Source organism: Triturus cristatus, chromosome 8 (assembly GCF_964204655.1).
Source record: "Triturus cristatus chromosome 8, aTriCri1.1, whole genome shotgun sequence".
In the NCBI taxonomy this organism is placed as follows: domain Eukaryota; kingdom Metazoa; phylum Chordata; class Amphibia; order Caudata; family Salamandridae; genus Triturus; species Triturus cristatus.
Genome location: NC_140591.1, coordinates 452646791 through 452673726, shown reverse-complemented (window position 1 = coordinate 452673726; position 26936 = coordinate 452646791). Strand labels below are relative to the sequence as shown.

Sequence of the window (26936 nt, the reverse complement as noted above, 5' to 3'; positions counted from 1 at the left end):
ACATCCTTCTGCTCATGGAAACATGGCTGCATGAATCCTCTACTCCTATTCTGGACACTCTAATCCCCCCAGGTATGACTTAATTAAATTGGACCGCCCACAACGCTCAGGTGGTAGCCTAGCTTGCATTCACAGATCATCCCTTTCTATGAAACAATCACACACTACAAATTATCTCCTCTAACAATGATTAACATAACATCCATATTTTTCCTGGGCGACTTCAACATTCTCTGGAACAATACCAATGACCTGTTCATGAACAGTTTCAACTCCTTTCTCCAGGACCTGAAGCTTATACAAGACTGCAACAGCCCGACCCATTTTAAGGGAGCCACCCTTGATCTAATCAAAATAGAACAACTAACAAATTGACTGTATTCTCCCTTGCAACTGGACTGACCACCACTGCATCACCTCCTTCCTTAATAAAAAGGCAATCACCTTTAATGGACAACCAACGAAAGCCAAACACTGGGTCTGTGACACCCGTAACATTAACTCACTCACTATACCCACTATCTATAACAACATCCTACTTCCGCCCTCCGCCATAAATGACGCCCAGGATCTCGCTGATCACTACTTCAACTCCATGTCCAAAATCATGGATACCCTTTCCCCCAAACAACTAAAAAGAATCCTATCAAAAGATTCAACCCCTGGATCAACCATGGCCATAATGAAGAACAAAGTCCCCTTAGACTAGCAGAAAGATCATGAAGTCATTCCTCCTCCCTGGCCAGCCTCAAACTCTTACGTCTATGACGCAGCACCTACAATAGGCACATCTGGAACTCCAAAGTGGTTTTCTTTCAAAATCAGCTAGGCTCTGATACCAATTGACCAAAAACACTGTTTGAAATCATTAAAAAAAACAATCACCCCACAAAAACTATCCCTCTTCCACCGACAACAAATTACTACCTATCTGAGAAACCTTTCTCATTTTTTACTGAGAAAACTACGCACATCTCTAATAAGATTCAGATTGCTATTAAACTACTTCCACAGAAACCCACCCCATACCACTACCCACTAGATCCTTCATCTTGCCAGTAACATCCCCCCATTTCACCAAAAATAACGCCTCCTGGTCTTGCTTCAAATCCCTCAATGGGAATGGCCTCCTAAATGTACTGTCCTCCTTGAAATTCTCCAACCACTTCTACGATCCCCTCCCCTCCAATCTCCTAAAGGAGTCCATCCACCTCGTACTCCCACTGTGGACTAGACTAGACTCGAGTCTCCATACCCAACAAACTAAAAAGTTGCCAGGTCACCTCTATCCTAAAAAAACAGACTCTGACCAATCCAACCCCAATAATTACCACCCCATCTCCAACATCCCTACTTTAGCCAAACTCTTAGAAAAAAAGTGTACACTCACAGCTTCACAAGCACAACGAGCAATTCCAGCATCTCAAGCATTGTAAATCTGGCTTCTAATCGTATCATGGCACTGAAATGGTCATGGTCCACATTGTCGATGATGCCCTACGCTCACTCGACCAGAACTAATCCTGCCTCTTGATCCATTTGGACCTGTCAGCGGCCTTTGATACTATCAATCATGCTACCCTTAAAAACCTTCTAGAACACAGGATGGCCTCTCCCGCACCATGCTGAGCTGGTTCTCCTCCTTTCTTCACAACAGATTCCAGCACTTTCCAATCAATCACACTCTTTCCGTTCCATCTCCATTGTCATTGGGCATACTCCAAGGCTCTATTCTCTTCTCGATACTATTAAACCTATACATGGTGCCTCTAACTGAAATCCTCAAACTGTCCTACATCTCCTACCACATGTATACCAACAACACCCAACTTTACATGAAAATCACCTCCCTTGATGACAAATATACCCTCAAAAACACCCTGATAAAGACTCAACAATGGCTGACTCTTAACCACCTCTAACTCAATGCCCTTAAGACTGAACTCTTTCTGATTGCACTGCCCACCTCCACGCCTAACGCCAACGACTGTCTCCCTCTTCTTACTGCCTTGAACTGCACCCCACACATCATTAACTCCGCAAAATCCCTCGGTATAACCCTGGACAAAGACCGTTCCATGCAGAAACACATCAGCACCATCACTAGAGGAGCTAAGCATCAGTTGCATATTCTTAGGAAACTAAAACCTTTCTTCCCCGTGGCGGACTTCACAACTATGGTACATGCACTTGTGCTAACGAAATTGGATTCCGGTAGCACCTCCCTGGTGGGCCTCCTGAAAACCTCCCTTGCAACATTCAAGGCTACACTGAATGCTGCAGCTAAGCTCATCACAGGTTTAAAAACATGGTTATATCACTTCTGACCTTCAATCTCTGAAATGGCTACCCTCAAAAGCTCTTTCTACCCATCAAACTCCTCTCATACTGAGGACTCACACCCATCTACCCTAGATTGGTCCCTTCTTTGTATTTACCTGCTACCTCTTATATCGCTGTAATATGTTCTAGCCCTGGACTTGTGCTACATTATGTGTTCCTATTTCCTCATTTGCCATTACTCGATATATATATATCTGCAAATACTGTATTTTTATTTCATATTATTTTTTTCTTCTATCGTATCCCTTTTCTTTCTACACTATTTGTAAAGTACTCTTTCGTCCAAAGGGGTCTCTTGTTCAAACTATACAAAACCCCAAAATAAATAAATAAATCGGTAAGCTAAGGAGAGGTGTGACTATTTTCAAAAGATTACAACTATAACTGATGGGAAAGAAATTAAAAACAGGCTCTTGTTTGCTATTATTAGCTATTCATTATTGTTTCACATTTTTAATGTGCACCTGTGCTAAAGTGCTGCTTACTGTTAATGTAATGGCCTTGCATCTTTTATGATCTATTTTAGTATCAATTAAGCCTTACACATTATACATTCATGGCTGTGTCATAACAAAGCAGAGCTCTCATATATCTAAGTTTACTATGCACATATCCCGCCTCAAATGTAGAGGTAGCGAGTTCATGTTCTACAAGAGGCTGTAATAAGGTAGGATTCACCCAGGCCTTTACCAGTTAAGTAATCAAGTGCAAAACGGGGACAAACAAAACAGATTCCGCAGCAGTTTTGGCAAATACAATTCTCCCGTTCAATGTGTACCGCAGTCATAGGGAGCTTGGTGAGTTGAACTGGGTCACTCCATTAGAAATTTTAGGTATAGTTGTTTTAAATAAAAGTAGTCAGACAAGAGTACAAGGAAAAGGAGATGTCATGGCACCACAGACATTTTTTTGAATTTCATATTATTTCCTTTAGACTGAACACCACTCACATTCGAATGCAGAGTTTTTCTCTTTCCATTTTGCAGATTATTTTGATTAAAAATGGCAAATACATGCAGAATTATTTTTCTGCTAGTTAAACCTTAGCCATGTAAACTGTTGTAAAAGTTCTTGCAATCGTTGCTATGAGGAATGCAAAATCTGTGCAGGATTCTTTTGGTATGTCAGTAAGCATAAAACCTTGAATTGAGTGTACTCACTCTGTAAATGAGCCTGCGGTGCATGGACTGCACTCAAGGGGAGGAGACCTGTGGCTGGATGAGGAGCACTCCACCACATGCCCTCCTAGGCTGAGCATATATTCTTTGACTGCTTCATCAATAGAAAATTCGGGAAACAATTTCCTAAACCTAAGGTCAGTCCACCTTAGATTCCATTCAAAGGAACTTCAAGAGAATATAGTGAAATTAAATATTTTCAATAAATGAATAGCAAAGTTGGGCAAGTGTTTTCATTCAAAAAGATAGTTTATTGGATAATAATAGAACAGAAACAGAGATTTGTATTTTATTGCAAAGAGAGGTGAAAGGTCAGAGATGAAAACCCAAAGAAAGAGCCTTGGCACAGTGACCAGCCCCACTTCCCAGCCGGTGCCCCTGCTGAGGTGGCAATGTGTGCTGTCTCCACAGGTACATTTGCAAGGGATATGGCACATAAAATGCTCTCCATTGACCTAAGTTTTGAAGGTTAGTAACCAAAAATTGACTATTCATTGTCAAAGTAAGAGCGCTCGTCCTTGGTCAATGCCAAGCCACGTGATGAACCTCTGGGCGCCCTCTTGGTTTTCTTAGGTGTCCTCTCATTCAATGTGGGCGTCTCCTCGCTTGCTTGTATACGCGGGATGATGGTGTTGTGTTGCTCAGTGTGTTGAATTGTCCAACACATTCTATGGCTATGTTTGATGAACCCCCTAGGAAAAGCAGAAGAACTGGAGGGGTAGTACTATGGAAGGTGTTCCTCCTCCCTGTTTGGGCATCTTGCTGTAGGTTTCCTGGTAGATCAGCAGTTCCATAAGCAGAGACCCAGCTTCTGTCTATAGTTTCTGTTCACTTTGATTCTCCTCTTGTGAGACTACTCTGCCATCAACCACTTCCTGGACGATGGTCTTCACAACGCGGCTTCTAACTGGATCTGGGGTTGAAACAAGAAATGAAGAGGTGAACAATGCAATGCAGGTAGTATACCTTTAGAGAAAAAGATTAGTGCATAAAGGTAAGAGAGGGTGGTGGACATGTTGGATAAAGAATGGCATTCTGATCTCATTTCACAAATCAGGCATTAGATTTTGTCATCTCCATTGCATCAATTTTTGTACCTAAATTAAACATAGGTAGGGAAATAGCTTTCTAAATTGCGCCCGAATGGTTTCATTAAAAAAAAAAAAAAAAAAAAAAATGGCTCAGAATTAAACTGGTCAAAAGTAATCATGAGCTTTGTCTGTTCCTCATGTAAATGTCCCTTTGTGAATTTCCTAATTTTGGTGTCTGTATCTTGTGAATGGTTTAACATTGAAAATGTGCCTCATACACACATTCTAATAATAAGACTACACTTTAATTTTCACGCATCGTTGGCATTTGTATTATTTGAGACATTTATTCTAGACGTACGCCCCTAACGCGAACCATCACATATGTCTCATTAGTGAGCACTTTCAGGCTGGTGCATGTCCCATATGTGATGATAGTATTGAAAATTGTGATATTGTGCTTGTCCACTGTTGCTGCTGTTGTGGTGGTGCATTTATCTTATACACAGTGACGTCAGTGCATATGCTTCATGTCATTATTTGATGTATGTTTTTTTCCTTTTTGTAACCTTGCCAATGTTAGTGCCCTGCCTGAGGGGAACATTCTACTTAGTGCATATGTCCCTTGTGAAAATTAAAATTTGTATACATCTGTCTTGGGTGAACAATCTAGTGGGTGCATATACCTCACGTGGCACTAGTGCATGTGCGGCCACATTGGAATGCTCGCTTTGCTGATGAAGCGCCTCTGCAGATCATGCTAAAATTGCTACACGCCACTCCTTCGAACATGCTAATATTGGTGCATGTTCCTCATTGTTGATAAGTTTAAATTGACGCATGTGCATCTTGAGAAGGGACTAGTGAGTGAAAGTGCCTCATATGAAGGGTCTCGTGTAGAGCAAGTGCCTCATGGTCATTTTCTAATTGGTGCATATATGTCATGTGACTATTGTCATTGGTGTTTGTGCATCATGTAAATATGAACTTTGGTGCATGTGCCACACGGGAACATCCTGATTGATGCATATGATTCCTGTAAATGTTCTAGTTGGTGCATGCACCGTGTGTTAATGTGCTAGGTATAAAGGCAGTGGTGTAAGTAACTCACGCGAAGGCTCTCCTGATGGCAAATGAGCTTCATGTGAACTTGATTGTTGATGCATGTGCATTGCCGCCTAAATATTCTTTTTGGTACATGTGCAAAATATTTACAGACACGCAGGTAAAGATTCTAATACTGACCAATATCTCTCATGTAAGCATCCTGTTATTGCTGCATGTCCCATCATTGAACATTCAATCATTGGTCCTTTTATGTCATGTGACCATACTGACCTCTGGTTCTAACATGCCTAGATCAAGATGGCTGTCTTTACATACCTTGGTCATCAGGCCCTCTCTGGAGGAAGCTTTTCTCCAGCCCATAGTTAAGCAACTCTCCATGGCAAAAAGGAGTGAGTGTGTGCTTGAGGGAGAAACTCCCAAAGTGTATGATAAAAGAAGGAGAGAGAGTGGGGCCTCTACTGCATCAGATGGATTGAGCCCAAGCTCTGCCAACAGTTGGTGGTTGAAAGTAAATTCATTAATTTATGATGAAAGAGGGAATTCTAATTCTAAGAGGGAGTATTTTAATCGGGCAGTAATAAAATGCATGTTTCGCTCTTCAAAAGGAGGTTTTTCCAACACGTTTATGGGGCAGTAAATAATCCTCAAACCAAAATCCCACGATCATCCAATCATTATATTATTTCTATTTTTTCCATCCTTTTTATTCAGTGACACATTTCAAGTGCTAAACAGGTATTTATAACTTTTTCATTTCATGCATAGAACTCATGGCAACATATCATCATAAAGCAGCAATGCAACATGTGACTCTAGCATTGTCGGTGGAAAGGAAAGTAGAACAAGATAGCCGCTTACAATGTTAACTTTAGCTTTTAAAGTTGGTAATAGGTGCCAGAGGTTACCTTGCAAAAGGTAAAACAACTAGATGAGTGCAGCATGTTGTATGGTGGGAGGGTTAATGCCACAAAATGCGATGAATGGAGGAAATTCACCCTTAATTTCCTTCCTGGATTAGGCCTGCTTGAGCAATGCCACCTCTGTGCTTTCTAATCTATATATAGAGAAGTTAGGCAGTGCAGGACCAGTCTTTGGTCTCTGGTGGGATGGCAAGAACTACTGCTGCCACTGTGGAACTAAATGTCCCATACAAATCCTTTGGCAGTGAGGCTTTATTATACCAGGCAGAACTGCAAACAGGTGGGGTTATGGCAACAGAACCCACCACTGTCACATCTAGCCATTATCACAACGCAAAAGAGGGCACCCTTACCTTTAGATGAGTGAGAGCCATAACTCTTGGGCTGTTGCTCGATATAGCCACTGAAAGGAAACAACATACAAACACATGACTGAGAACGCGCTTGGTTTATAACCATTCTATAAGCAATGTTTGGTGTCTAGTGTCAATAGTGGTTTCAAGTAAAGGTTTTTGCCAAGGGCTTTCCTGTGTCACTTTTTTGGGCGAATTAGGGCTCCTCTCTTCCCTGCTATGGCACCCCAGGTAAAGGTATTTGCCTGGAACCAAAATATTGCTAAAGTGTAGGTGTTCAGGACTTGCCATCGTCATACCTGCCCTGACCGTCCAGCAGGCGCCGGTAGGTCTCAATCTCCCTCTCCAGCCGGCTCTTGATGTCCAGGAGTTGCTCATACTCTGCCATATTGTTCTCCATCTCTCCCTTGATTTGCGCGAGCTCCTCCTCTAGTTGACTGATCTTTACTTGAAGATGTGCCAGCTGGGCACAGTAGTTGCCTTCTGTTTCTGCCAAGCCGGCTTCAAGGGATTGTTTCTGCCGGTAAACAAGACAAGAAGGACAGGCGACACATGGTAATGGAGGGCGTTCTAAGTGGCACTGGGTTGTATGTCTGAGCATGATGAAGAATGGTTCCAGCCCATAACCCAGCCTCAAGTTCAGAGTAATATACTGCAATCAGGTATGTTGAGGTGTGAAAACTTGCCAAGCCTGCCTTGGATTGGGATTGAATAACAGGCATATGCCAATGAAATACATGCAGTAGACGTTTGTGACCTGAGAGATTACTGCCTAAGCCAGAGAAGAGTCCAAGTTGCTATTAAGGCAGCATGGGAGCATGTTGAATAGATTCCAACTCTCATTTCCTATCATTTAGAACATATATATTGCTTTTTCATGCAGTAGAAACTGAAATATTGACCATAAGGACTGCTTGCTTACTCTCCAATTCGTCGTTACCCTCACGCTATTATTGAGTGAGTTGTGTCCCATAACTTAGGAAAGCTTTGTTTAAGCACTGGATCTATGCTTTGATTTCTTGTATGATTATTAGTATAGTTTATAGTTTATGCATGTGTATAGTTTTGTTTGTTACTGGAAGTTGGGCTTAGACATTTATATAACTTACAAACATTTATTAGCTTCCCTTTTGGAGTTGTTAATGGCCCTTGACTCAGTTGCTAGAACACTTTGGAATCTCTTTTCAGACCTATGCTGATGACATGTCATTGATTGTCAGACTAGATGGTAAATAAAGGAGCCAGCCCACACCTTCAACATGTACCTAAGGAAGGTGGCACATTGGATGCACACTGACTCCTTCTCTCTTAATGAGGGTAAAACTGAGGTTGTAGTGTTCGGGCCTGATGCTCAGTGGACCGCCAAATGATGGCTGAAGGAGCTTGGAGATTTCCCCGTGCCAGTGCCTCCAGCACGCAACTGGGGTGTGGGAATAGACAGGCTTCAGGCCGGTGTGGAAAATGTATGTACCACCAGTTTCAGATTATTGTATGTTCTTGATAAGTTCTTGCCTGACACACCTAAGTCTGCTAGAAGAGATATGAGCAGCCACTTATCATCTCTCGCAAGTACTATTGAAATTCTCCTTAGTGGATGGGCCTAAATATCGTATCCATTGCCTCCAACTCCTGCGGTATGTTGCTGCTAGGCTAGTTGTAGACCTGAAAAGCAATGAGTCTATTACTGCATATTTAGACAAATGACATTGGCCGCCTGTTTACGAAAGAGGTTTATTTAAAGCGCTTTCGCTCTTTCATAAAACCATATCAGGTAAATCCCAAGACATACGTGAATGCCATTTTTTCATTGTATATTCTTGGCAGAGCACTGAGATCTTCCAACTCGGGCCAGGACAACGTAGTCTGGTAGTTCTCACAGCTAGAATTTGGAATTCCCTACCTCCAATCATTGGGCTACAATCGAAGCTGATGCCGCCTAGGAAATTGGTCAAGACCAATATGTTTGACCTTAGTTTAGGAAAACTGTTGGTAATGCTACTATGTCCCTCCCCTGATAAGATAGCTCATGCATCCTGCTTCTTTAATCTACCTTAAGCGCTGGTACACTTCTAAGGATGTGGCTGCTTGAGCTCTGTCAATGCAATCAGTCGATCAATTAACGGTAACACTCAGTAGTTGGCTACTATATGTAACATCCAGATTGGCAGCTCAGCGCCTGATTCCAAAGACAAATGGGCTTGTTTTTGAGATTGCAAAAAATGAGATTTAAAGCCAATTCAGTTACAGTGTTCTCACTAATACTGCTAGGGCAGCCCTGCCAAATATCCCATTTCCAAGCGTCATGAGCTGCTCCAGTCAAGAATTTGTCTTTACATTCTATGACTTGTAGGCACATTTTATCCCATTATAAAACCAGAACTACAAGTTCCAGAATGCAAAGAAATAAACTTATCTGGACCCACTCAAGGACCCAGGAAACATGGCACTTATGTATCTGCCTTCATTCTCTTGAGAGTGACCTATGTGCTATATAAATGCTGCTTTCATCGTTTTCCTGTTCTTAAAGCTCTTCCAGGAGAAATGGGGCACCTTATATGCTTGGAAAGATCTTGCGCCCTTGAAATATCTTTAGAAAGAACTGGAATAATTGACACAACTTACCATTGCCAGAGCTGCCTGCAATTCAATTTCCAAGGCCTGGAGGGAGCGTTTCAGGTCGTGAATCTGACTCTTGCTCGACTGCACCTGCTCAACCCCGGCAGAGATTTCTTGCTTGATGGCATTGCTCTAAGAGACAGCATGGGTGTGAGTGTACGTCACATGTCTACACATCAAAAACACTGATGGATGAACTGCTTGACTTACCCTCCGCCAGTGGTAGTCATCTGTGGTGCATTCCAATACATCATCTTTCAATTGTCTCGGTCATTACAGACAGGGGTCAACCATATGCTAATCCGTATTTAGAACACACCTCCTCCCACAACCAAGGCATCAGAATGGACCAGTCTGTGGGAACTCAGAATGGCTGGTAAGCCCTGAGTAGACTAGGTGATAATTTACATAGAGTCTGGGTTGGGACTTACTTGGCAACATCATTTATGGGCATTTCAGGGAACATTAGTTGGTTAGGCAATACCTAGGTTTCCCATAGTTCAGTCCGCCCTATCCCACAACCCGCAAGACATGCACCAAGCTGTTTATCTCCCCTCCTCACCGCTTCCAGGAAATTTGCTTCGGCATCCCGGCGATTCTTTTCTGCCATCTCCTCATATTGGCTTCGCATGTCGCTGAGGAGTTTCAGCAGGTTGATACCTGGCGCTGCATTCATCTCTACACTGAGTTGCCCTTGGGTTCCCATGAGTGCCTTCATTTCCTGCAGGAAGAGTAGCAACATATCAAGGGCATAAATCACAGGCAGGAATACATGAGTTTGAAAGACTACACGGAACAGTCACCTTTTGTGCTCTTTATATAGTTGCTTTCATAGAAGTCAATTCACCAAAATGCCAATAGTAACAGAAGTGACATCATGCATAATTTGATCCCCATCAGCATCCCAAGTTTTGCCAGTTTCCCACCGTGGGCCCCTCAAGAGCCTCGTCTTAGCTGGTGAGTTGAGATGAAAGGGGCAATGATTGTGCACTTCAAAGACAAACATGGTTCTTTGAACTATATTTACTTTCTTTCTCCCATTATTTTTGATCCCTCAGACCACTGCTTCCAAGAGTAGTGCCAGGGGTACCAAAAGGTTTTCTGTAGTTACAGCTGCCATCCCTAGTCGCCACTAATTCACATCCATGTTTGCTTTCAATAAAACAAATCATAACCATAACCCCATCATTGGTATCTGTGGATTACCACACATCAAATACTCCTATAGAGCACAGTGTCGTTACTGGTTTGTAGCAGCATCTACTTTTCCAAAGGGGATATGAGTATATATTGTTTCTAAATTATAGCATTCTCTTTTTCCTTTTTAAGTGACATACTAGGCATTACCCTAAGGACATATTTTTGGCATTTTAACAGGAGCCTGTGAATTATTTTGTCTGACTTAATGATTGTAATGCTGGAATAAAAAGAACAGGAATGGTAGGGGAGGGAGGCTTGACATAAGGACAATGGTTTGCATTGATCGAAGGGTTAAGAATGTTCTTCGCAAGGAAGGCTCTTGACTACAAAGAGGAAGGGCAATTGTTGAGTGAGAAGGTTGTGAGGTGTGCTGGTAAGGAGACACAGTCTAGTTGTAGGAAACAGCTAAGATTCATTGCCTGCTGCTGACATCTGGTGTCACTGGCAACTCAGAGGTTCAAAGTCCTTTACAGCACCAACTCTTCATTTCACTCCTTTGAGGTTAGTAAATGAAGTACCATCAAATGTGGAAATGGAATCTACTGGAGCATCTGGAGGTGTGATGTGAGAGAAGATAATGTAGTGCAAGGGAAGAACAGATACTTGATTTGAAACAGGTATGTTTGTGGAGGAAAAGACCTGACTCGGTGTGACAGGATGTGGGCCTGACTCAGGTGTGACAGGATGTGGACCTGACTCCAGTGTGACGGGATGTGGGCCTGACTCCGGTGTGACAGGATGCGGGCCTGAGTCCGTTGTGACAGGATGCGGGCCTGACTCCGGTGTGACAGGATGTGGGCCTGACTCCGGTGTGACAGGATGCGGGCACTAGTCAGCAGAAGATGTGGCGAGGGGTTGACTATGGTCTAGCAAGAAGGTGTATCTACCAAACAAAGATTTCATCAGTAGGACCATGGGTTCTGAAAATGACTGAATGATTCAAGTGAACGATAGTCCTCCCTTTCATGATATCCCCTCCACCAATCATCACATTTACAAATGCCTGTAACTTGGCCAAGGATACAACAGCCTTAGAAACAACAGAGCCACCAGCCCTAGACTTCTTGAGAGTATAACCATATATGTTCTTCTTGGAGCAAGCAATGTAATGCTGTTCACTTCTCAGGTGTCTCAGGTTTGCAATGCAAACCTGATATGATAAGCTGTGTGCCAGTGCATTGGTGTTAGGTGAATAGTTGCTTTCTGCCACACCTTTCCCTTGTATCTGTTGACTCTGCCTTGAGAAATGGTAATAATCCATCCTGTTTCAAGGCAAAGTGTAAGAAATAGTTGAAATGTGTCAAATATTCTCTACATCCCTATTGCAACTTACCTTGTGATAACGAACAAGAATTCTCAGAATCACTCAGTAAACTGCTAGATCTGGAATGGAGGATTTGTTCAAAAGCACCAATTTCAGCAGGAGAATGTAACTAACATGGCTTCCCACAGTTCCTGCACACCTCAGATTTTTGTCTTAAATGCAAACTCACACTCTCCTGCATTTCCCCACCTAAGACATTTATAAGATCCCTTGACCTCATTTCTTGTCAGGGGTTAGCAAAATTAAGTTTCTCATTTGTGTGCCATGCCTTTGAAAAAAGCTCCAAACCAAATCACGAAGATTTTTTTCAAAGATTTTTCTAATACAGACATCCACAATTAAGGAAAAACTCTGATGAATCAGAAAACAAATTTCAAGGGCATGTAAAAAAAAGTTTTTAGCCTCCATCTGTGTCAATACCAGCACTTTCATGTCTCTTTAGAAGTACAACAACTGCTTTTACCTCTTCATGGTTCTTCTTGAGGGCAGCCAGCTCCTCTCTTAGACTCTCAACTTCTCCCTCAAGGTCAGACTTGGATAAGGTCAACTCATCCAGCACCCTACGAAGCCCGTTGATGTCAGCCTCCACACTCTGGCGCAGGGACAGCTCATTCTCGTACCTGGAGAAAAAACATAAGTAGGCATGTGAATAACGGGCAAAGAAAAAACACATCTGAAAGAGCAGGTTATTACAACTGTGGCTTCAAGCAGGTAAATTAAAGATTGCAACAGCACAGTGCCATAAGCCCTGTGGCATTTCAAATTTACAACTAAATCCATATGCTTTTTTTAAATAAAAGATGTAGAAGTACGATACTGTTGGTGACATCTATAACAAGCGACTGATAAAATGCCTCTATTGGAGAGTTATAGAATTTCTCTTTAAATACCCTTCTGGTGGTTTTGGTCTTTAAATGCTAGATCAGTTTCATACAAAATTCCCAACATGCAAGTTAGACATGACTGTTGGAAATTCAAGTCTACCAAATCCTTCAGGATAAATCATAGTTTCATTATTTTTGCAGTAAGGTAAAGAAACACAGTTTAGAGTGATGTTATGGTAAATGTACCTGCTTCTAACATCTGTGTGTAAACTGAAAGAGTAGCCCATCTGACTTGCATCATTCTCAACCAGTACCACTGAATGGCTGATTAGGTAAAACCAGGTGATTTCCCCTAGATAGAGTGTGTAGTAGACACTGTGTAAACTCTTATGGTTGAGCCATGTGACAATATGTTGCTTGAAATCCAAATATGCAAGGACAAGTGCATTTTTAGGAATGTTCTGTAAATTGCCACATTTGTTCAGAATGGTTTAAGTGTCTAAATGGTGGTCTTCTGGTATTAGAACAAATCTCCATAATGTAGCAGAATCAAGTTAGTTGTGTAATGAGATTGTGTTAATCTTAAACACAAGTGAAGCTGTTCTACATTCAGAAGACATTTCTAGAGCATATATTCATACAGCATAGCTATCCAGAGAAGACGGTGCAAAGCATTCCATCCCGTCTACCCTCATCTAAGTCCTCAGTATGCATTTCCAATAGATCTCAATGATGAGATTAATTCAAGAAAGTCACCCATCTCTGTGCTTTTGTCAATGAGCTAATCCTAAACTTGTGCTTGTCTCTTGTCTAAAGTTTATTTCACAAGTGGAATGACTGGAAAATGTAATTTATAGATAATGCCTAGCAAAATAACTACAGATATTCAAAGTCGACATCATTGCCCTATTTGTTCTTTTGAAATGTATTTGAATTGGTCATATTTCTTACATACATGCTTTACAAAGCATGGTACGGATTGGATGGTGATATAGTGAGGAAGGTGAGTGAGGTGACTAGTGGTGATTGAGATAAAAAGCATGCATAGAGTAAAGGACCCTTATGTGGCAAAAGGGTGAGATAAAAGAGTGGATGAAGTGAGGTAATCAGTCATTTGGGTGTTTGAGAGCTGAGTCCAGTGATCGGGCTCTCATCTCAAGAGCAAACATCTCTGTGACTCACAAGCTACGTTAAGGATAGAAAAAATGTTTTAATTTTGCCAATAGCAGATTTCATCAGTAAGTACATCTAGTGATTGTGTGTAAGATGTTGTAAGTGGGAGCATATCATGGATTATTTTAAATACTATTGGCCTGATTTAGAGTATGGCAGATCGGATACTCCATCGCAAAAATGACAGAGGGCCTTGTCCTCCAAACATAGTTCTGCTTACTCTACTTTGTCAGTCTTACTATCAGGTTTCCGACATCAGTGCCTCTGCTGGCTCCACTTTTAGAACACTTACTCCAACTGCCAGACGGAGTAGGCGTTGTCAGGGTAAGGGTATGATACCACACTTCTTATTTAGTGTGGACATTCTAATATCCTTTATTGGTTTCGCCTGCACAGCGTTTGCACTGTGCTTGAGAAATCTATTGTTTTTAATGTAAACTTAAAAGGGACTTACATCCCGCCTCCTCTCTTTCCTGTCTTCTCATTGGTTCCTGTGCATGCCACTTACCTTTCCTCCATTTCTATTGGCTGTAGCATATTTTCCTGCATTTACCAATGCTTGGTCCTCCTCTGCTTTTCATATCACTTTCCTGCTGCCAAAATACTGTTAACTTCTGCTTTGGTGGAACTATATTTCCATTTAGTTTTGCCGTATACACTTCCAGCATATTTATATAACAATTTTTCACCCGAGAAATTAAGTGATTTGCATAGAATCACAGGATGTTGAGTGGCCCGTCGAGACTCGACCCGGGATCCCCAGCTCTCGAGTCAGCAGCTCGGCTCACTGCACCACATCCTCTCCACTCCCATGTTATCTGTCAGGAAGCTCTTTCCTTCTCCCAGACGATAATTGATGAAAACAGCACTTTATTAATCACATAGGCGAAACGGATGCATTAGCAATGCTTGTTTCTAGCTTTCATGAACAGGGAAAAAGTAATGACCCCTGGGACTTCTTCTCCCAGGGTGTTTGGCCTATTAGCATTTTGTTTTTCTAGAAACAGAATCCTGCTGCTTTAGGAGTCATTCTGAATTACAAAGGTTTTCTGCATGGCTGCTTAAAAGATGTGGTGGCAGTGGCTCCTCTGGAGGCGCAGGATCACTGCTGGACCGGCCGCGATCTTGTAGTATGGTGGGTGGTAGTCCGGTCAGGGTGGGGGGAGATGTCCTCTACCACCCTGATGGATGTTGGGCCATCTATGGAGGTCTAATTCAAGCCCTCAGGTTTCAAGGGATCAGTTATTCATGGTTACCAGACAAGGGGAGGTCTGGATGTGTCTGGCAAGGTTAGAAAGCGCCCATGTGGCAACGGTAATGATCTTGTCAAGGGGGAGAACACATATTGTGACACAACAATCGAAAGGCTGTTACAGTAAACACATCTACTTTAGATAAGGCTATGATAATGGATTTGCTTTGTGGAAAGGGAGGTGAGGACAGGCAAGAATATGTTGGAATTCGGATAGCTGTCTGTGGAATTCCGGAATTGATAGACTTACTTAAGTTTGAAATCTTCAGCAGCCAGTCTAGCATTGTCGATTTGCAGGATGATCCTGGCATTATCAGTAGATGCAGCAATGATCTGGAAGACAATAGATGGTCACAGTGGAAGGTCATGATGCATTAGGTGAAGGGTAATTTCAAAAAGGACAATGAATTTGACCTTCAGAAAAAAATATGCAATAATCTTCCTGAAAAATAATGAAAGTGAAGTTGCATTTTTTGATTAAGCGTTTATGACAGGTAGTATCTTTACAGATATTTGGAGCAAGCACTTAGGGCCATATGTATCATTCAAATCGCAATTAGGCTTAATGGTATGTATAAAACAAAAACTGCCTCGCAAAATAAGGAATTGCAAAATTTGCGATTCCTTATTTTGCGAATGCAGTTAAGGAATCGCAATTTGCGATTCCTTAAATGGAATGTATGAGGCACCCAAGTTTTGCGAATATGGCATAAGGAATCGCAAATTACCACCAACTACAGATTGGTGGTAATTTGCGATTTCTTTAAAAAATGTAAATTTTTGCATTTTTCAAAGTGGCATGTGGAGCACACACATGCCCTTAGGGCATGTATGTGCGCCACATTTGCACCCATGCTCATTTCATGGGTGCAACAGGGTGTCCTTTTGAGACCCTGGCACACTTGAAATTGCATTCTCAATTTGCGATTCTCTAATTGAGAATCGCAAATTGAGAATATCTTCCCATTCATTCCTAAGGGCCTCTAGGCCCATAGGAATGAATGGGGAGGTATTCCTTAATTGCGAATTGCAATTTGCGATTCGCAAATAAGGAATATGTGGGATTCGCAAAATTTATTGCAAATCCTACTTACATAGCGTTTTGCGATTCTCAAATAGCGATTCTCAAAAATTTGCTATTTGAGAATCGCAAAACCTAACATTGATACATATGGCACATAGTACCCAGCTCCCTCGCTCCTTTTTTTGTTTAATAATATAAGCACCACCATGCAGTATCAGTAGAAACAGTGCGGATTTGTAAATCTAGGAATTTGTGTTTCGTCTTCCCTTTACACAATCAATGTCAGTGACACTGACTCTATTGAAGAAAACTAAGACTACAACTGAAAGAGTGGATTCCATGAATGTGTTAAATGACAGCCCGGGACTTTAAACATAGTGATGCATGGAGTCACCTGGAAGCAAATGAACGGCTCAATGATCTTACAGCCAGGCAGTCGCACAAATTTGCTTGCCATTTATCTCAGGTAATCATGCAATGAACTACACTGCACTGCCCACTACCCTCAATCCAATGGAACTGTATCTGCATTTAAAAAAAAATTACAATAACTGCAAATGTACAAATTAATATGATAATGTTAGACTTTTGGCTCAGTCTTAGACAAACAGCAGGGAAGATCTTAATAATCCGGTCTTTACAAGCGTTTAGTCGCAGTTTCATTGCAGGAACGTGTGGGTCCATAAATATGGTGTGGTTGAAATGAATTGCAGTGACAAAATAAAGAGTGAGAGTGACATTTTATACACATCTGGAGAAGAGTGTCTGTACTCTATAAAAAGCCCTATCTGGAAACTATGAGAGACGACTCCCTCGCATATTTAAAAAGCAAATAACCTAAAAAGTAAATATGAATTTCTGCATTAACAACTGCAATGCAGCAATACCAAGCAATGATTTAATCGGGTTTATCCTTATTCCAAGTTTTTAATGGTTTTAATGACTGCATTGGTGGAAAGCAGGTGGGCAGAATGACTGGCCTAGCAGGACTTTCCTACCTTTTTTTGAAGATCTGCAATTATTGGATAATATCTGCTGTAGTCTTGAGGTATTAATCCTGCTCGGTGCTTTTCATACCACTCCTTGATTTTGTTCTCAAGCTCCACGTTGGCACTTTCCAATTGTTTAACTTTGTCCAGGTAGGTAGCAAGGCGGTCATTAAGGTTTTGCATGGTCTGCTTTTCCCCAGCAGAGAGGAGGCCCTCGTTGCTTAGATAGCCCCCGCCAGGTCCACCACCAAAGCCACCACCATAGCCCTCTTGGAAACCTCCGCCTGCTCCAACACTGCCTTGGAAGCCACCAAAGCTGGCCCCACCGCCACCACCTATTGAAGCCCGACTAGAACTAGCACTATGATGGAGGTAAGACATGATGCTCCCGAAGAACTGCTCCCTTCAAATTGCCACAGAGTAGGAGAGTAGAAGGTGCTGGTGCAATGGCTGGATTTTTGAGCCTTTATATACTAACCCTGGTGGGCGTTTCATGTCTAAGAGTAAACTGCTAAATCAACAGTTTTTTTCTCCAGATCAGACTCTCCCTCTCATTGCTATAGGTGCAATTAATTAATATTCAAGTCTTGTTTGGCAGATCCATTTCTCATCAAATTGCGAAAAGCCTCAGGGTACATGCTATCATCCCCACGAGACAAAGCGGGTGGGGCAACGGTAAGCATTTACTTTAATTAGGTAATCTTATAAACATTTTTTTAATGATTGTGCAACCCCCATTTCTTATGGCTTCACTTGTACACCTGGAGCAATAACATAAACTTGGCAACAGCCACTTTCAAGTGTACACGGTGTGACAAATGCTTTAAAAAAGATTAACACTGAGTAATCACCTAGAACAAGTGCCCTGAATTGAGGCATCCCGGGGTACAGAAAGATTCTTGCAGTTTTTGTGCTGTAGTTGATGACAAGTTGGTGCTCTGAAGTAACAGAAAGCAGGCTTGTAGCACTATGTAAGACCAACTAATGAGAGAATACATAAACGTATATTCAATCAGTTTGAAACACTTGGTGGTATAGACTCTTGTCCATTTAAGAACTAGTTCTCAATAGCCTCTCAATAATCACAGTTAATAAATAAAGGGAACGAGGTTTAATCTCAAGGCTATAGGTATCTAGGGGCAGATTTACAAGCCCCCTGCGACAATTTTATGCTGCTGTTGTGTCCTTTTTATTACGCAGCGGCGTTGTAAATAATGCACCCCGTTGCGACACGTTTACGACGTGACACATCTATGGAGATGCGTCACATTGTAAAGCCCTGCGTCACATTATACCTGTGTCAGGTATAATGTATGCAGGGTGGGCATTCTGACGCAAGAAAGCCTCGTAAAAGTGATGCAGTGAAATCTACAAGATTTCACTGAGTCACTTTTACGACGCCACTGCGTCAAAACCTTATGCCTGCTTGAAGCAGGCGTAAGGAGTGACACAGCATGTTTGATCTAGGCATTCCAAAGCATTGCTGGAGTTGCGTTATGCTTGCGACACGACTCCAGAAATGCGTTTCCTTTACGCCAATAGATGCGTCACGCATCTGTCAATCCTTGCGCCACGTTGCGCCGCATTGTAAATGTGATGCATCTAAGGTGGCGCACCGGTTCTTATGCGTGACGCACATTAACTGACGCATCTCTGCTAATATGCAGTGATGCGTCAATTCTTGTAAATCTGCCCCCTAGTGCCTAGCAGCCAATTTGCGAACTTGAGTCTTAGGCAATCACTTTATTTCCATGCCCGACAGTAATGTAAATTGACAAAGGTCACCCCTAAAATGCGCTCCGTGATAACATCTGTTGGGGGTCCGAAAAGAACAGTTTTGGCCACTGTAGAGAGCCAAAAAAAAAAGGGGGGCCGTCCTGTCCCCAGGATCGGAAAGCACGCCAAAGTTGTTGCGAAAACTGCAGTCCAAGCTGGGACCAAGTATTTTTTAACCCCCTCATATTGGGGGGGTGGGGGGGGAAGTAGGAGGCACCACCACACCTTGGTCAGTGGGACAAAGGGTTAAAAAGCCTTGCTGCCCCTGGTGCTATTTTCTTTTGTGTAAGAAGATTTTCTCATTCATAAACATTTACACCGATTGGCACCAAAAATGGACAGCAATGGTGTAAAGTTGTTTGTAAGTAAATCCATTTTCAAGTGTAATTCAGATTTTGTCAACACAAGTCATCAATTTATATTGCTAAATCAGTGCACTTCAGTAACAAGTTAAACTTTGGAGTGAAAACGTTTTTGAGAATCAATTTACCATAGATTGTGGAGGTGGGTTTTCCCTGAATGGGGTCCAGCAGTAGCCGGTCTTCTAGCGGAGAGTAGTCTGGAATGGAAACTCCATGATGAATATGTGTGTGCAAAGCGTGCAAGAGTCTCAGGTACGGGTATTGCTGTGAATTATGCAAATTGTTCTCTTTTTGGAGATATTCAAACGTATGGGGAGAATCCCCTTTCCACACATCCCCCAAATATTTAATTCCTATTAATTTCCAGCCTTTGAAACCCGACAGTAAGGATCACCCGCCCACCTGCAACTGGGAGGCCCAGAAGTACAATGTAACATCCGGGACAGCAATCCCTCTATCGAAGACTCCTCTATTTACCTTATGTAGTGTGATTCTCTGCGAGCCTCCCTCCCACAGTAGTGTCCGCACTTCCTGTGATATACGCTTAAAGATAGTTGGCGGGATCTGGAAAGGAGTATTCTGTAATATATAGAGGAGCCGTGGTAGTGTCAGCCCATCCCATAAGAGAGAGCGGGAGCGAGCGCTAGTGGCTACCATCTGCAGTCAAGTGACTCATTTGAGGCCCCAGATTCCTCACCAGGAATTCTTTATTGTCCCTAGTAATGTGCACCCCCAAGTATTTAAAGCCCACCACCACCACTGGGGCCGAGCACCGTGGCGTAACCATGGGGGAGGGGCCCGACAGAGGAAAGATCACCGACTTTGACCAGTTGATATGGTATCCAGAATAGCTACCAAAAAGCTCAAAGATGTGAAGGACTCACGCTATGGAGTAGTATGGTTGTGTCAGGTATAGAGCAATATCGCCAGCGTGGTAAATAGACATAATATCGAAAAAATAATATCGAACAACAAGAATATCGAAGTCAAAATATCGAGATAATTAATATCGAAGTGTAGAATATCGAGGTAAGTAATATCGTTTTATTTGTGTTTAGTAAAATATCGAAGTATGAAATATCGATGTAGTAATATCGTTTGTAGATAATATCGATTGATTAGTTTTGTTAGAAATATCGAAATATAATATATATATTGTTTAAAATGTCTATTTAGTGTATATTGAATGAGTAAATTGTTTAATTATATGTATAAATACTTTATTAATTTTTAAAATATAATTAATAGTGTTAAGTAATTTATTGTATGATATGTTTTAGGAGCGGGATGTTGGGTTATTAGGGGATAAGGGTGGGGAGTGTTTTAAAAATATTAGTGTAAAATTAGATAATAATTTAAAAATATTAAATAATAAATAATTATGAATAGTAAATTGTAATCAAATTTGTAAATTAAAAATTTATAATTTAAAAAATAATAAAGAAATTATATACATTTTTTAGGAGCGGGATGTTGGGTTATTAGGGGAGAAGGGTGGGGAGTGTTTTAAAAATGTTATTGTAAAATCAGATAATAATGTAAAAATATTAAATATTTAATAATTTGAAATTTCAAAATGTTAATGTAAATTCGAAATTATATAATTTAAATTTATAATGAAATTTTAATTTTGTTTTATGAGTGGGATGTAGGGTTATTAGTGTATAAGGGTGGGGAGTGTATTAAAAATATTACTGTAAAATTGGATAATAAGTTATAAATATTAATATTAAAGAATGAGAAAGTTAAAAATGTTAATTTAATTTTGACAATTTTTTTAAACAAAATTCAAATTAATTTCGAAATAATTTTTAGGTTTCATGGTTGGGAAGTTGGATTAATAGGGTGTAAGGGTGTGGATTGTATTTTAATAATTATTACAAAATTATAGATTAATAACTAAATATATAATTGGAAATAATTTCAATTTGTGAAAATTTAATGTAAAATTCTAATTATATACCTTTAATTGGAAATTATAATTTCAATATTTATGTTGTATTTATGGGTGGGATGTGGGTATATTAGGGGAGAAGGGTGGGGAGTAATTTTTAAAAATAATAGTGTAAAAATAGATCATAAAACAATTAAATTTATTAGAAAATATTGTGAAATTTAAAATTTAAAATAAAAATTATAATTAAATAATTGTATATTTGCACATTTTATGGAAAACATATTGTACATTTTTTATATGGAATTAGGGTTAATATGGGATAGGGGTGGGTATTGTTGTAACTATAGTATTGTTAAATGTAATAGTTTTTAAATGATATCTCATAGTTAATAAATGTAGATTTTTAATATTTTAAGTGATGTTATAACCAGCATCTTCTCTCAGTTTTATCTTTCTGGAGTGGGAATATTACATTTTATTGGGTTAGTGTCCAGCACCTTCCCTGAGTTTATGTTAACTGGAGTGGGAATAGTAAATTATATAGGGTTACTGTCCAGCACCTTCATTGACTTTATTTTAACTGGAGTGGGAATAGTAAATTATATAGGGTTACTGTCCAGCACCTTCTCTGAATTTATGTTAAGTGGAGTGGGAATAGTAAATTATATAGGGTTACTGTCCACCACCTTCCATGACTTTATGTTAACTGCAGTGGGAATAGTAAATTATATACGTTTAGTGTCCAGCATCTTCCCTGACTTTATGATAACTGGAGTGGGAATAGTAAATTATAGAGGGTTAGTGTTCAGCACCTTTCCTGACTTTGTTAACTGGAGTGGGAATAGTAAATTATATAGGGTTACTGTCCAGCAGCTTCCTTGACTTTATGTTAACTGGAGTGGGAATAGTAAATTATATAGGGTTACTGTCCAGCATCTTTCCTGACTTAATGTTAACTGGAGTGGGAATAGTAAATTATATAGGGTTACTGTCCAGCACCTTCCTTGACTTTATGTTAACTGGAGTGGGAATAGTAAATTATATAGGGTTACTGGCCAGCACCTTTCCTGAGTTTATGTTAACTGGAGTGGGAATAGTAAATTATATAGGGTTACTGTCCAGCACCTTCTCTGAATTTATGTTAACTGAAGTGGGAATAGTAAATTATATAGGGTTACTGTCCAGCACTTTCTCTGACTTTATGTTAACTGGAGTGGGAATAGTAAATTATATAGGGTTAGTGTCCAGCATCTTCTCTGACTTTATGTTAACTTGAGTGGGAATAGTAAATTAGATAGGGTTACTGGCCAGCACCTTCCTTGAGTTTATGTTAACTGGAGTGGGAATAGTAAATTAAATATGGTTACTGTCCAGCATTTTCCCTGAGTTTATGTTAACTGGAGTGGGAATAGTAAATTATATAGGGTTACTGTCCAGCACCTTCCTTGACTTTATGTTAACTGGAGTGGGAATAGTAAATTATTTAGGGTTACTGTGCAGCACCTTTCCTGACTTAATGTTAACTGGAGTGGGAATAGTAAATTATATAGGGTTACTATCCAGCACCTTCCTTGACTTTATGTTAACTGGAGTGGGAATAGTAAATTATATAGGGTTACTGGCCAGCACCTTTCCTGAGTTTATGTTAACTGGAGTGGGAATAGTAAATTATATAGGGTTACTGTCCAGCACCTTCTCTGAATTTATGTTAACTGAAGTGGGAATAGTAAATTATATAGGGTTACTGTCCAGAACTTTCACTGACTTTATGTTAACTGGAGTGGGAATAGTAAATTATATAGGGTTAGTGTCCTGCACCTTTCCTGACTTTATGTTAACTGGAGTGGGAATAGTAAATTATATAGGGTTACTGTCCAGCACCTTTCCTGACTTTATGTTAACTGGAGTGGGAATAGTAAATTATATAGGGTTAGGTGCCAATTCCGATCCGGCAAAAAACTTCCCCGTCCGACTCGTATCCGGATTTTTTTCCGTCCGAATCGTCAAAGTAGCGTACAAACTGCCAAGTACGATTCGAACGGAAAAAAGTCCATACGAATCGCATTGGGAAGATTTCCCCACACGTCCTCGGGTCGGGAAAAGTCACCGACACGTCCCCGGTCGAAAAACCCACCGTACGGAAAAATAAAGTCCGACAGCGCTAGTACGATCCCTCCCGTCCTCCCCATTTCACAACCATACGCAAAAAACACCGTCCGAACCGAACTCCCATAGCAACCATGGAGACATGTGCCCGCATACGCGCCGAACACCCCACCACCCCCCCGCCCGCGTATGTACGCACCGAACCCCCCCCAGCAGTGCATGTACGCCCCGAACCCCCACCTGTGTATGTACGCCCCGAACCCCCACCCGTGTATGTACGCACCGTACCCACACCCGTGGAAGTACGGCCCGTACCCCCACCCCAGCAGTGTATGTACGCCCCGAACCCCCACCCCAGCAGTGTATGTACGCACCGAACCCCCAGCCGTGTATGTACGCACCTAACCCCCCCCAGCCGTGTATGTACGCACCGAACCACCACCCGTGTATGTACGCACCGAACCCCCACCCGTGTATGTACGCCCGAACCCCCCCAGCCGTGTATGTACGCACCTAACCCCCACCCCAGCAGTGTATGTACGCCCCGAACCCCCACCCGTGTATGTACGCCCCGAACCCCCACCCGTGTATGTACGCCCCGACCCCCCACCCGTGTATGTACGCCCCGACCACCACCCGTGTATGTACGCACCGAACCCCCACCCCAGCCGTGTATGTACGCACCGAACCCCCCCCAGCCGTGTATGTACGCACCCAACCACCACCCGTGTATGTACGCACCGAACCCCCCCCAGCCGTGTATGTACGCACCCAACCACCACCCGTGTATGTACGCACCGAACCCCCACCCCAGCCGTGTATGTACGCACCTAACCCCCAGCCGTGTATGTACGCACCTAACCCCCCCAGCCGTGTATGTACGCACCGAACCCCCCCCAGCCGTGTATGTACGCACCCAACCACCACCCGTGTATGTACGCCCCGAACCCCCCCAGCCATGTATGTACGCACCGAACCCCCCCCCAGCCGTGTATGTACGCACCCAACCACCACCCGTGTATGTACGCCCCGAACCCCCACCCGTGTATGTACGCCCCGAACCCCCACCCGTGTATGTACGCCCCGACCCCCCACCCGTGTATGTACGCCCCGACCCCCCCCCCGCCGTGTATGTACACACCCAACCACCACCCGTGTATGTATGCACCGAACCCCCACCCCAGCCGTGTATGTACGCACCTAACCCCCAGCCGTGTATGTACGCAACGAACCACCACCCCAGCAGTGTATGTACGCACCCAACCACCACCCGTGTATGTACGCACCGAACCCCCCCCAGCCGTGTATGTACGCACCTAACCCCCAGCCGTGTATGTACGCACCTAACCCCCCCCAGCCGTGTATGTACGCACCGAACCCCCCCAGCCATGTATGTACGCACCCAACCACCACCCGTGTATGTACGCACCGAACCCCCACCCCAGCCGTGTATGTACGCACCGAACCCCCCCCCCAGCCGTGTATGTACGCACCCAACCACCACCCGTGTATGTACGCACCGAACCCCCCCCAGCCGTGTATGTACGCACCCAACCACCACCCGTGTATGTACGCACCGAACCCCCACCCCAGCCGTGTATGTACGCACCTAACCCCCAGCCGTGTATGTACGCACCTAACCCCCCCAGCCGTGTATGTACGCACCGAACCCCCCCCAGCCGTGTATGTACGCACCCAACCTCCACCCGTGTATGTACGCCCCGAACCCCCCCCAGCCGTGTATGTACGCACCGAACCCCCCCAGCCGTGTATGTACGCACCCAACCACCACCCGTGTATGTACGCCCCGAACCCCCACCCGTGTATGTACGCCCCGACCCCCCACCCGTGTATGTACGCCCCGACCCCCCCCACCGTGTATGTACGCACCCAACCACCACCCGTGTATGTACGCACCGAACCCCCACCCCAGCCGTGTATGTACGCACTTAACCCCCAGCCGTGTATGTACGCAACGAACCACCACCCCAGCAGTGTATGTACGCACCCAACCACCACCCGTGTATGTACGCACCGAACCCCCACCCCAGCCGTGTATGTATGCACCTAACCCCCAGCCGTGTATGTACGCACCTAACCCCCCAGCCGTGTATGTACGCACCGAACCCCCCCCAGCCGTGTATGTACGCACCCAACCACCACCCGTGTATGTACGCCCCGAACCCCCCCCAGCCGTGTATGTATGCACCGAACCCCCCCCCAGCCGTGTATGTACGCACCCAACCACCACCCGTGTATGTACGCCCCGAACCCCCACCCGTGTATGTACGCACCGAACCACCACCCGTGTATGTACGCAACGAACCACCACCCCAGCAGTGTATGTACGCACCCAACCACCACCCGTGTATGTACGCCCCGAACCCCCCCCCAGCCGTGTATGTACGCACCTAACCCCCCCCAGCCGTGTATGTACGCACCGAACCCCCCCCCAGCCGTGTATGTACGCACCTAACCCCCAGCCGTGTATGTACGCAACGAACCACCACCCGTGGAAGTACGGCCGTACCCACACCCCACCAGGGAATGTGCGGACCGTATCCCCACCAGTGCATGTACGTACCGTACTGACGCCAAAAACACACGTACTGAACCAGGACAAACCATATTTACACAAGGAGAGTCAATTAGAGTTTCCCCACACCACCAAACATGCCCAACAACCCCACAAACATCACATACACTGACCTGCAACTGCCAAACTGCCAAACAGAGGCCCAAAACTCAATCACTCCTCATAACACACCCACACAAATTTCAAACACAGCCACACCCACAAATGGACCAATAAAAATGGACCACACACACAAACCATGAGCCTTTGCAACAGACCCACTGCTGCCAGAGCCCACAGACGACCCACACCACCATACTTGAACCTCACACTTGCATACCTTCACACAACCACCTACACAAACACCCCCTCATCACATTCACACACACACCTCCACTACCACACCCACACACCCACAACCATCCACACCCACACCCCCACAACCATCCACACCCACACCCCACGCCATGTCCACCACCAAGAATCCAAAGTTCACAAAGGAGGAGCTGGAGATCCTTGTCGACGAAATCCTCAGAGTCGAGCCACAGCTCTTTGGAACATTGGTCAGACAGACCAGCATATCCGAAAAAACGGCCATGTGGCAGAGGATTGTCGATTCTGTGAATGCTGTTGGGACCACCAGAAGGACCAGGCACGAGTGCCAATCCAGGTGGTACGATCTGCGGAGGACGGTCAAGAGGAAGATGACTGACAATCACAACCAGGGGAACATCACTGGAGGAGGGCCGCCCCCCAGACCGGTACAATACCATCCCTGGGAGGAGAAGGTGATGTCCACGCTGGCGGTGGAGGGACTACACGGACTACCAGGACTCCCAGACCCTGGTGAGTACACAAACAACTCACCTCACATGGGGGGGATGCCATACACAATCAATCATGCACGCCACCCCCCCCAAGCCAC

At 43.3% G+C, this 26936-nt stretch overlaps 1 protein-coding gene across 1 annotated transcript; it reads right to left on the bottom strand.

Moving 5' to 3' along the window:
- Positions 1 to 3749: 3749 nt before the first annotated feature.
- On the bottom strand, positions 3750 to 17740 carry LOC146802304 (keratin, type I cytoskeletal 12-like). Its single transcript, XM_085621878.1, has 8 exons — positions 17305 to 17740; positions 15533 to 15615; positions 12497 to 12653; positions 10072 to 10230; positions 9516 to 9641; positions 7193 to 7410; positions 6894 to 6943; positions 3750 to 4434 (listed from the first exon to the last, which is right to left on the bottom strand). Exons 1-8 carry the CDS (start codon positions 17674 to 17676, stop codon positions 4337 to 4339), a joined length of 1263 nt encoding a protein of 420 aa, XP_085478004.1. The 5' UTR covers positions 17677 to 17740; the 3' UTR covers positions 3750 to 4336.
- Positions 17741 to 26936: the final 9196 nt, after the last annotated feature.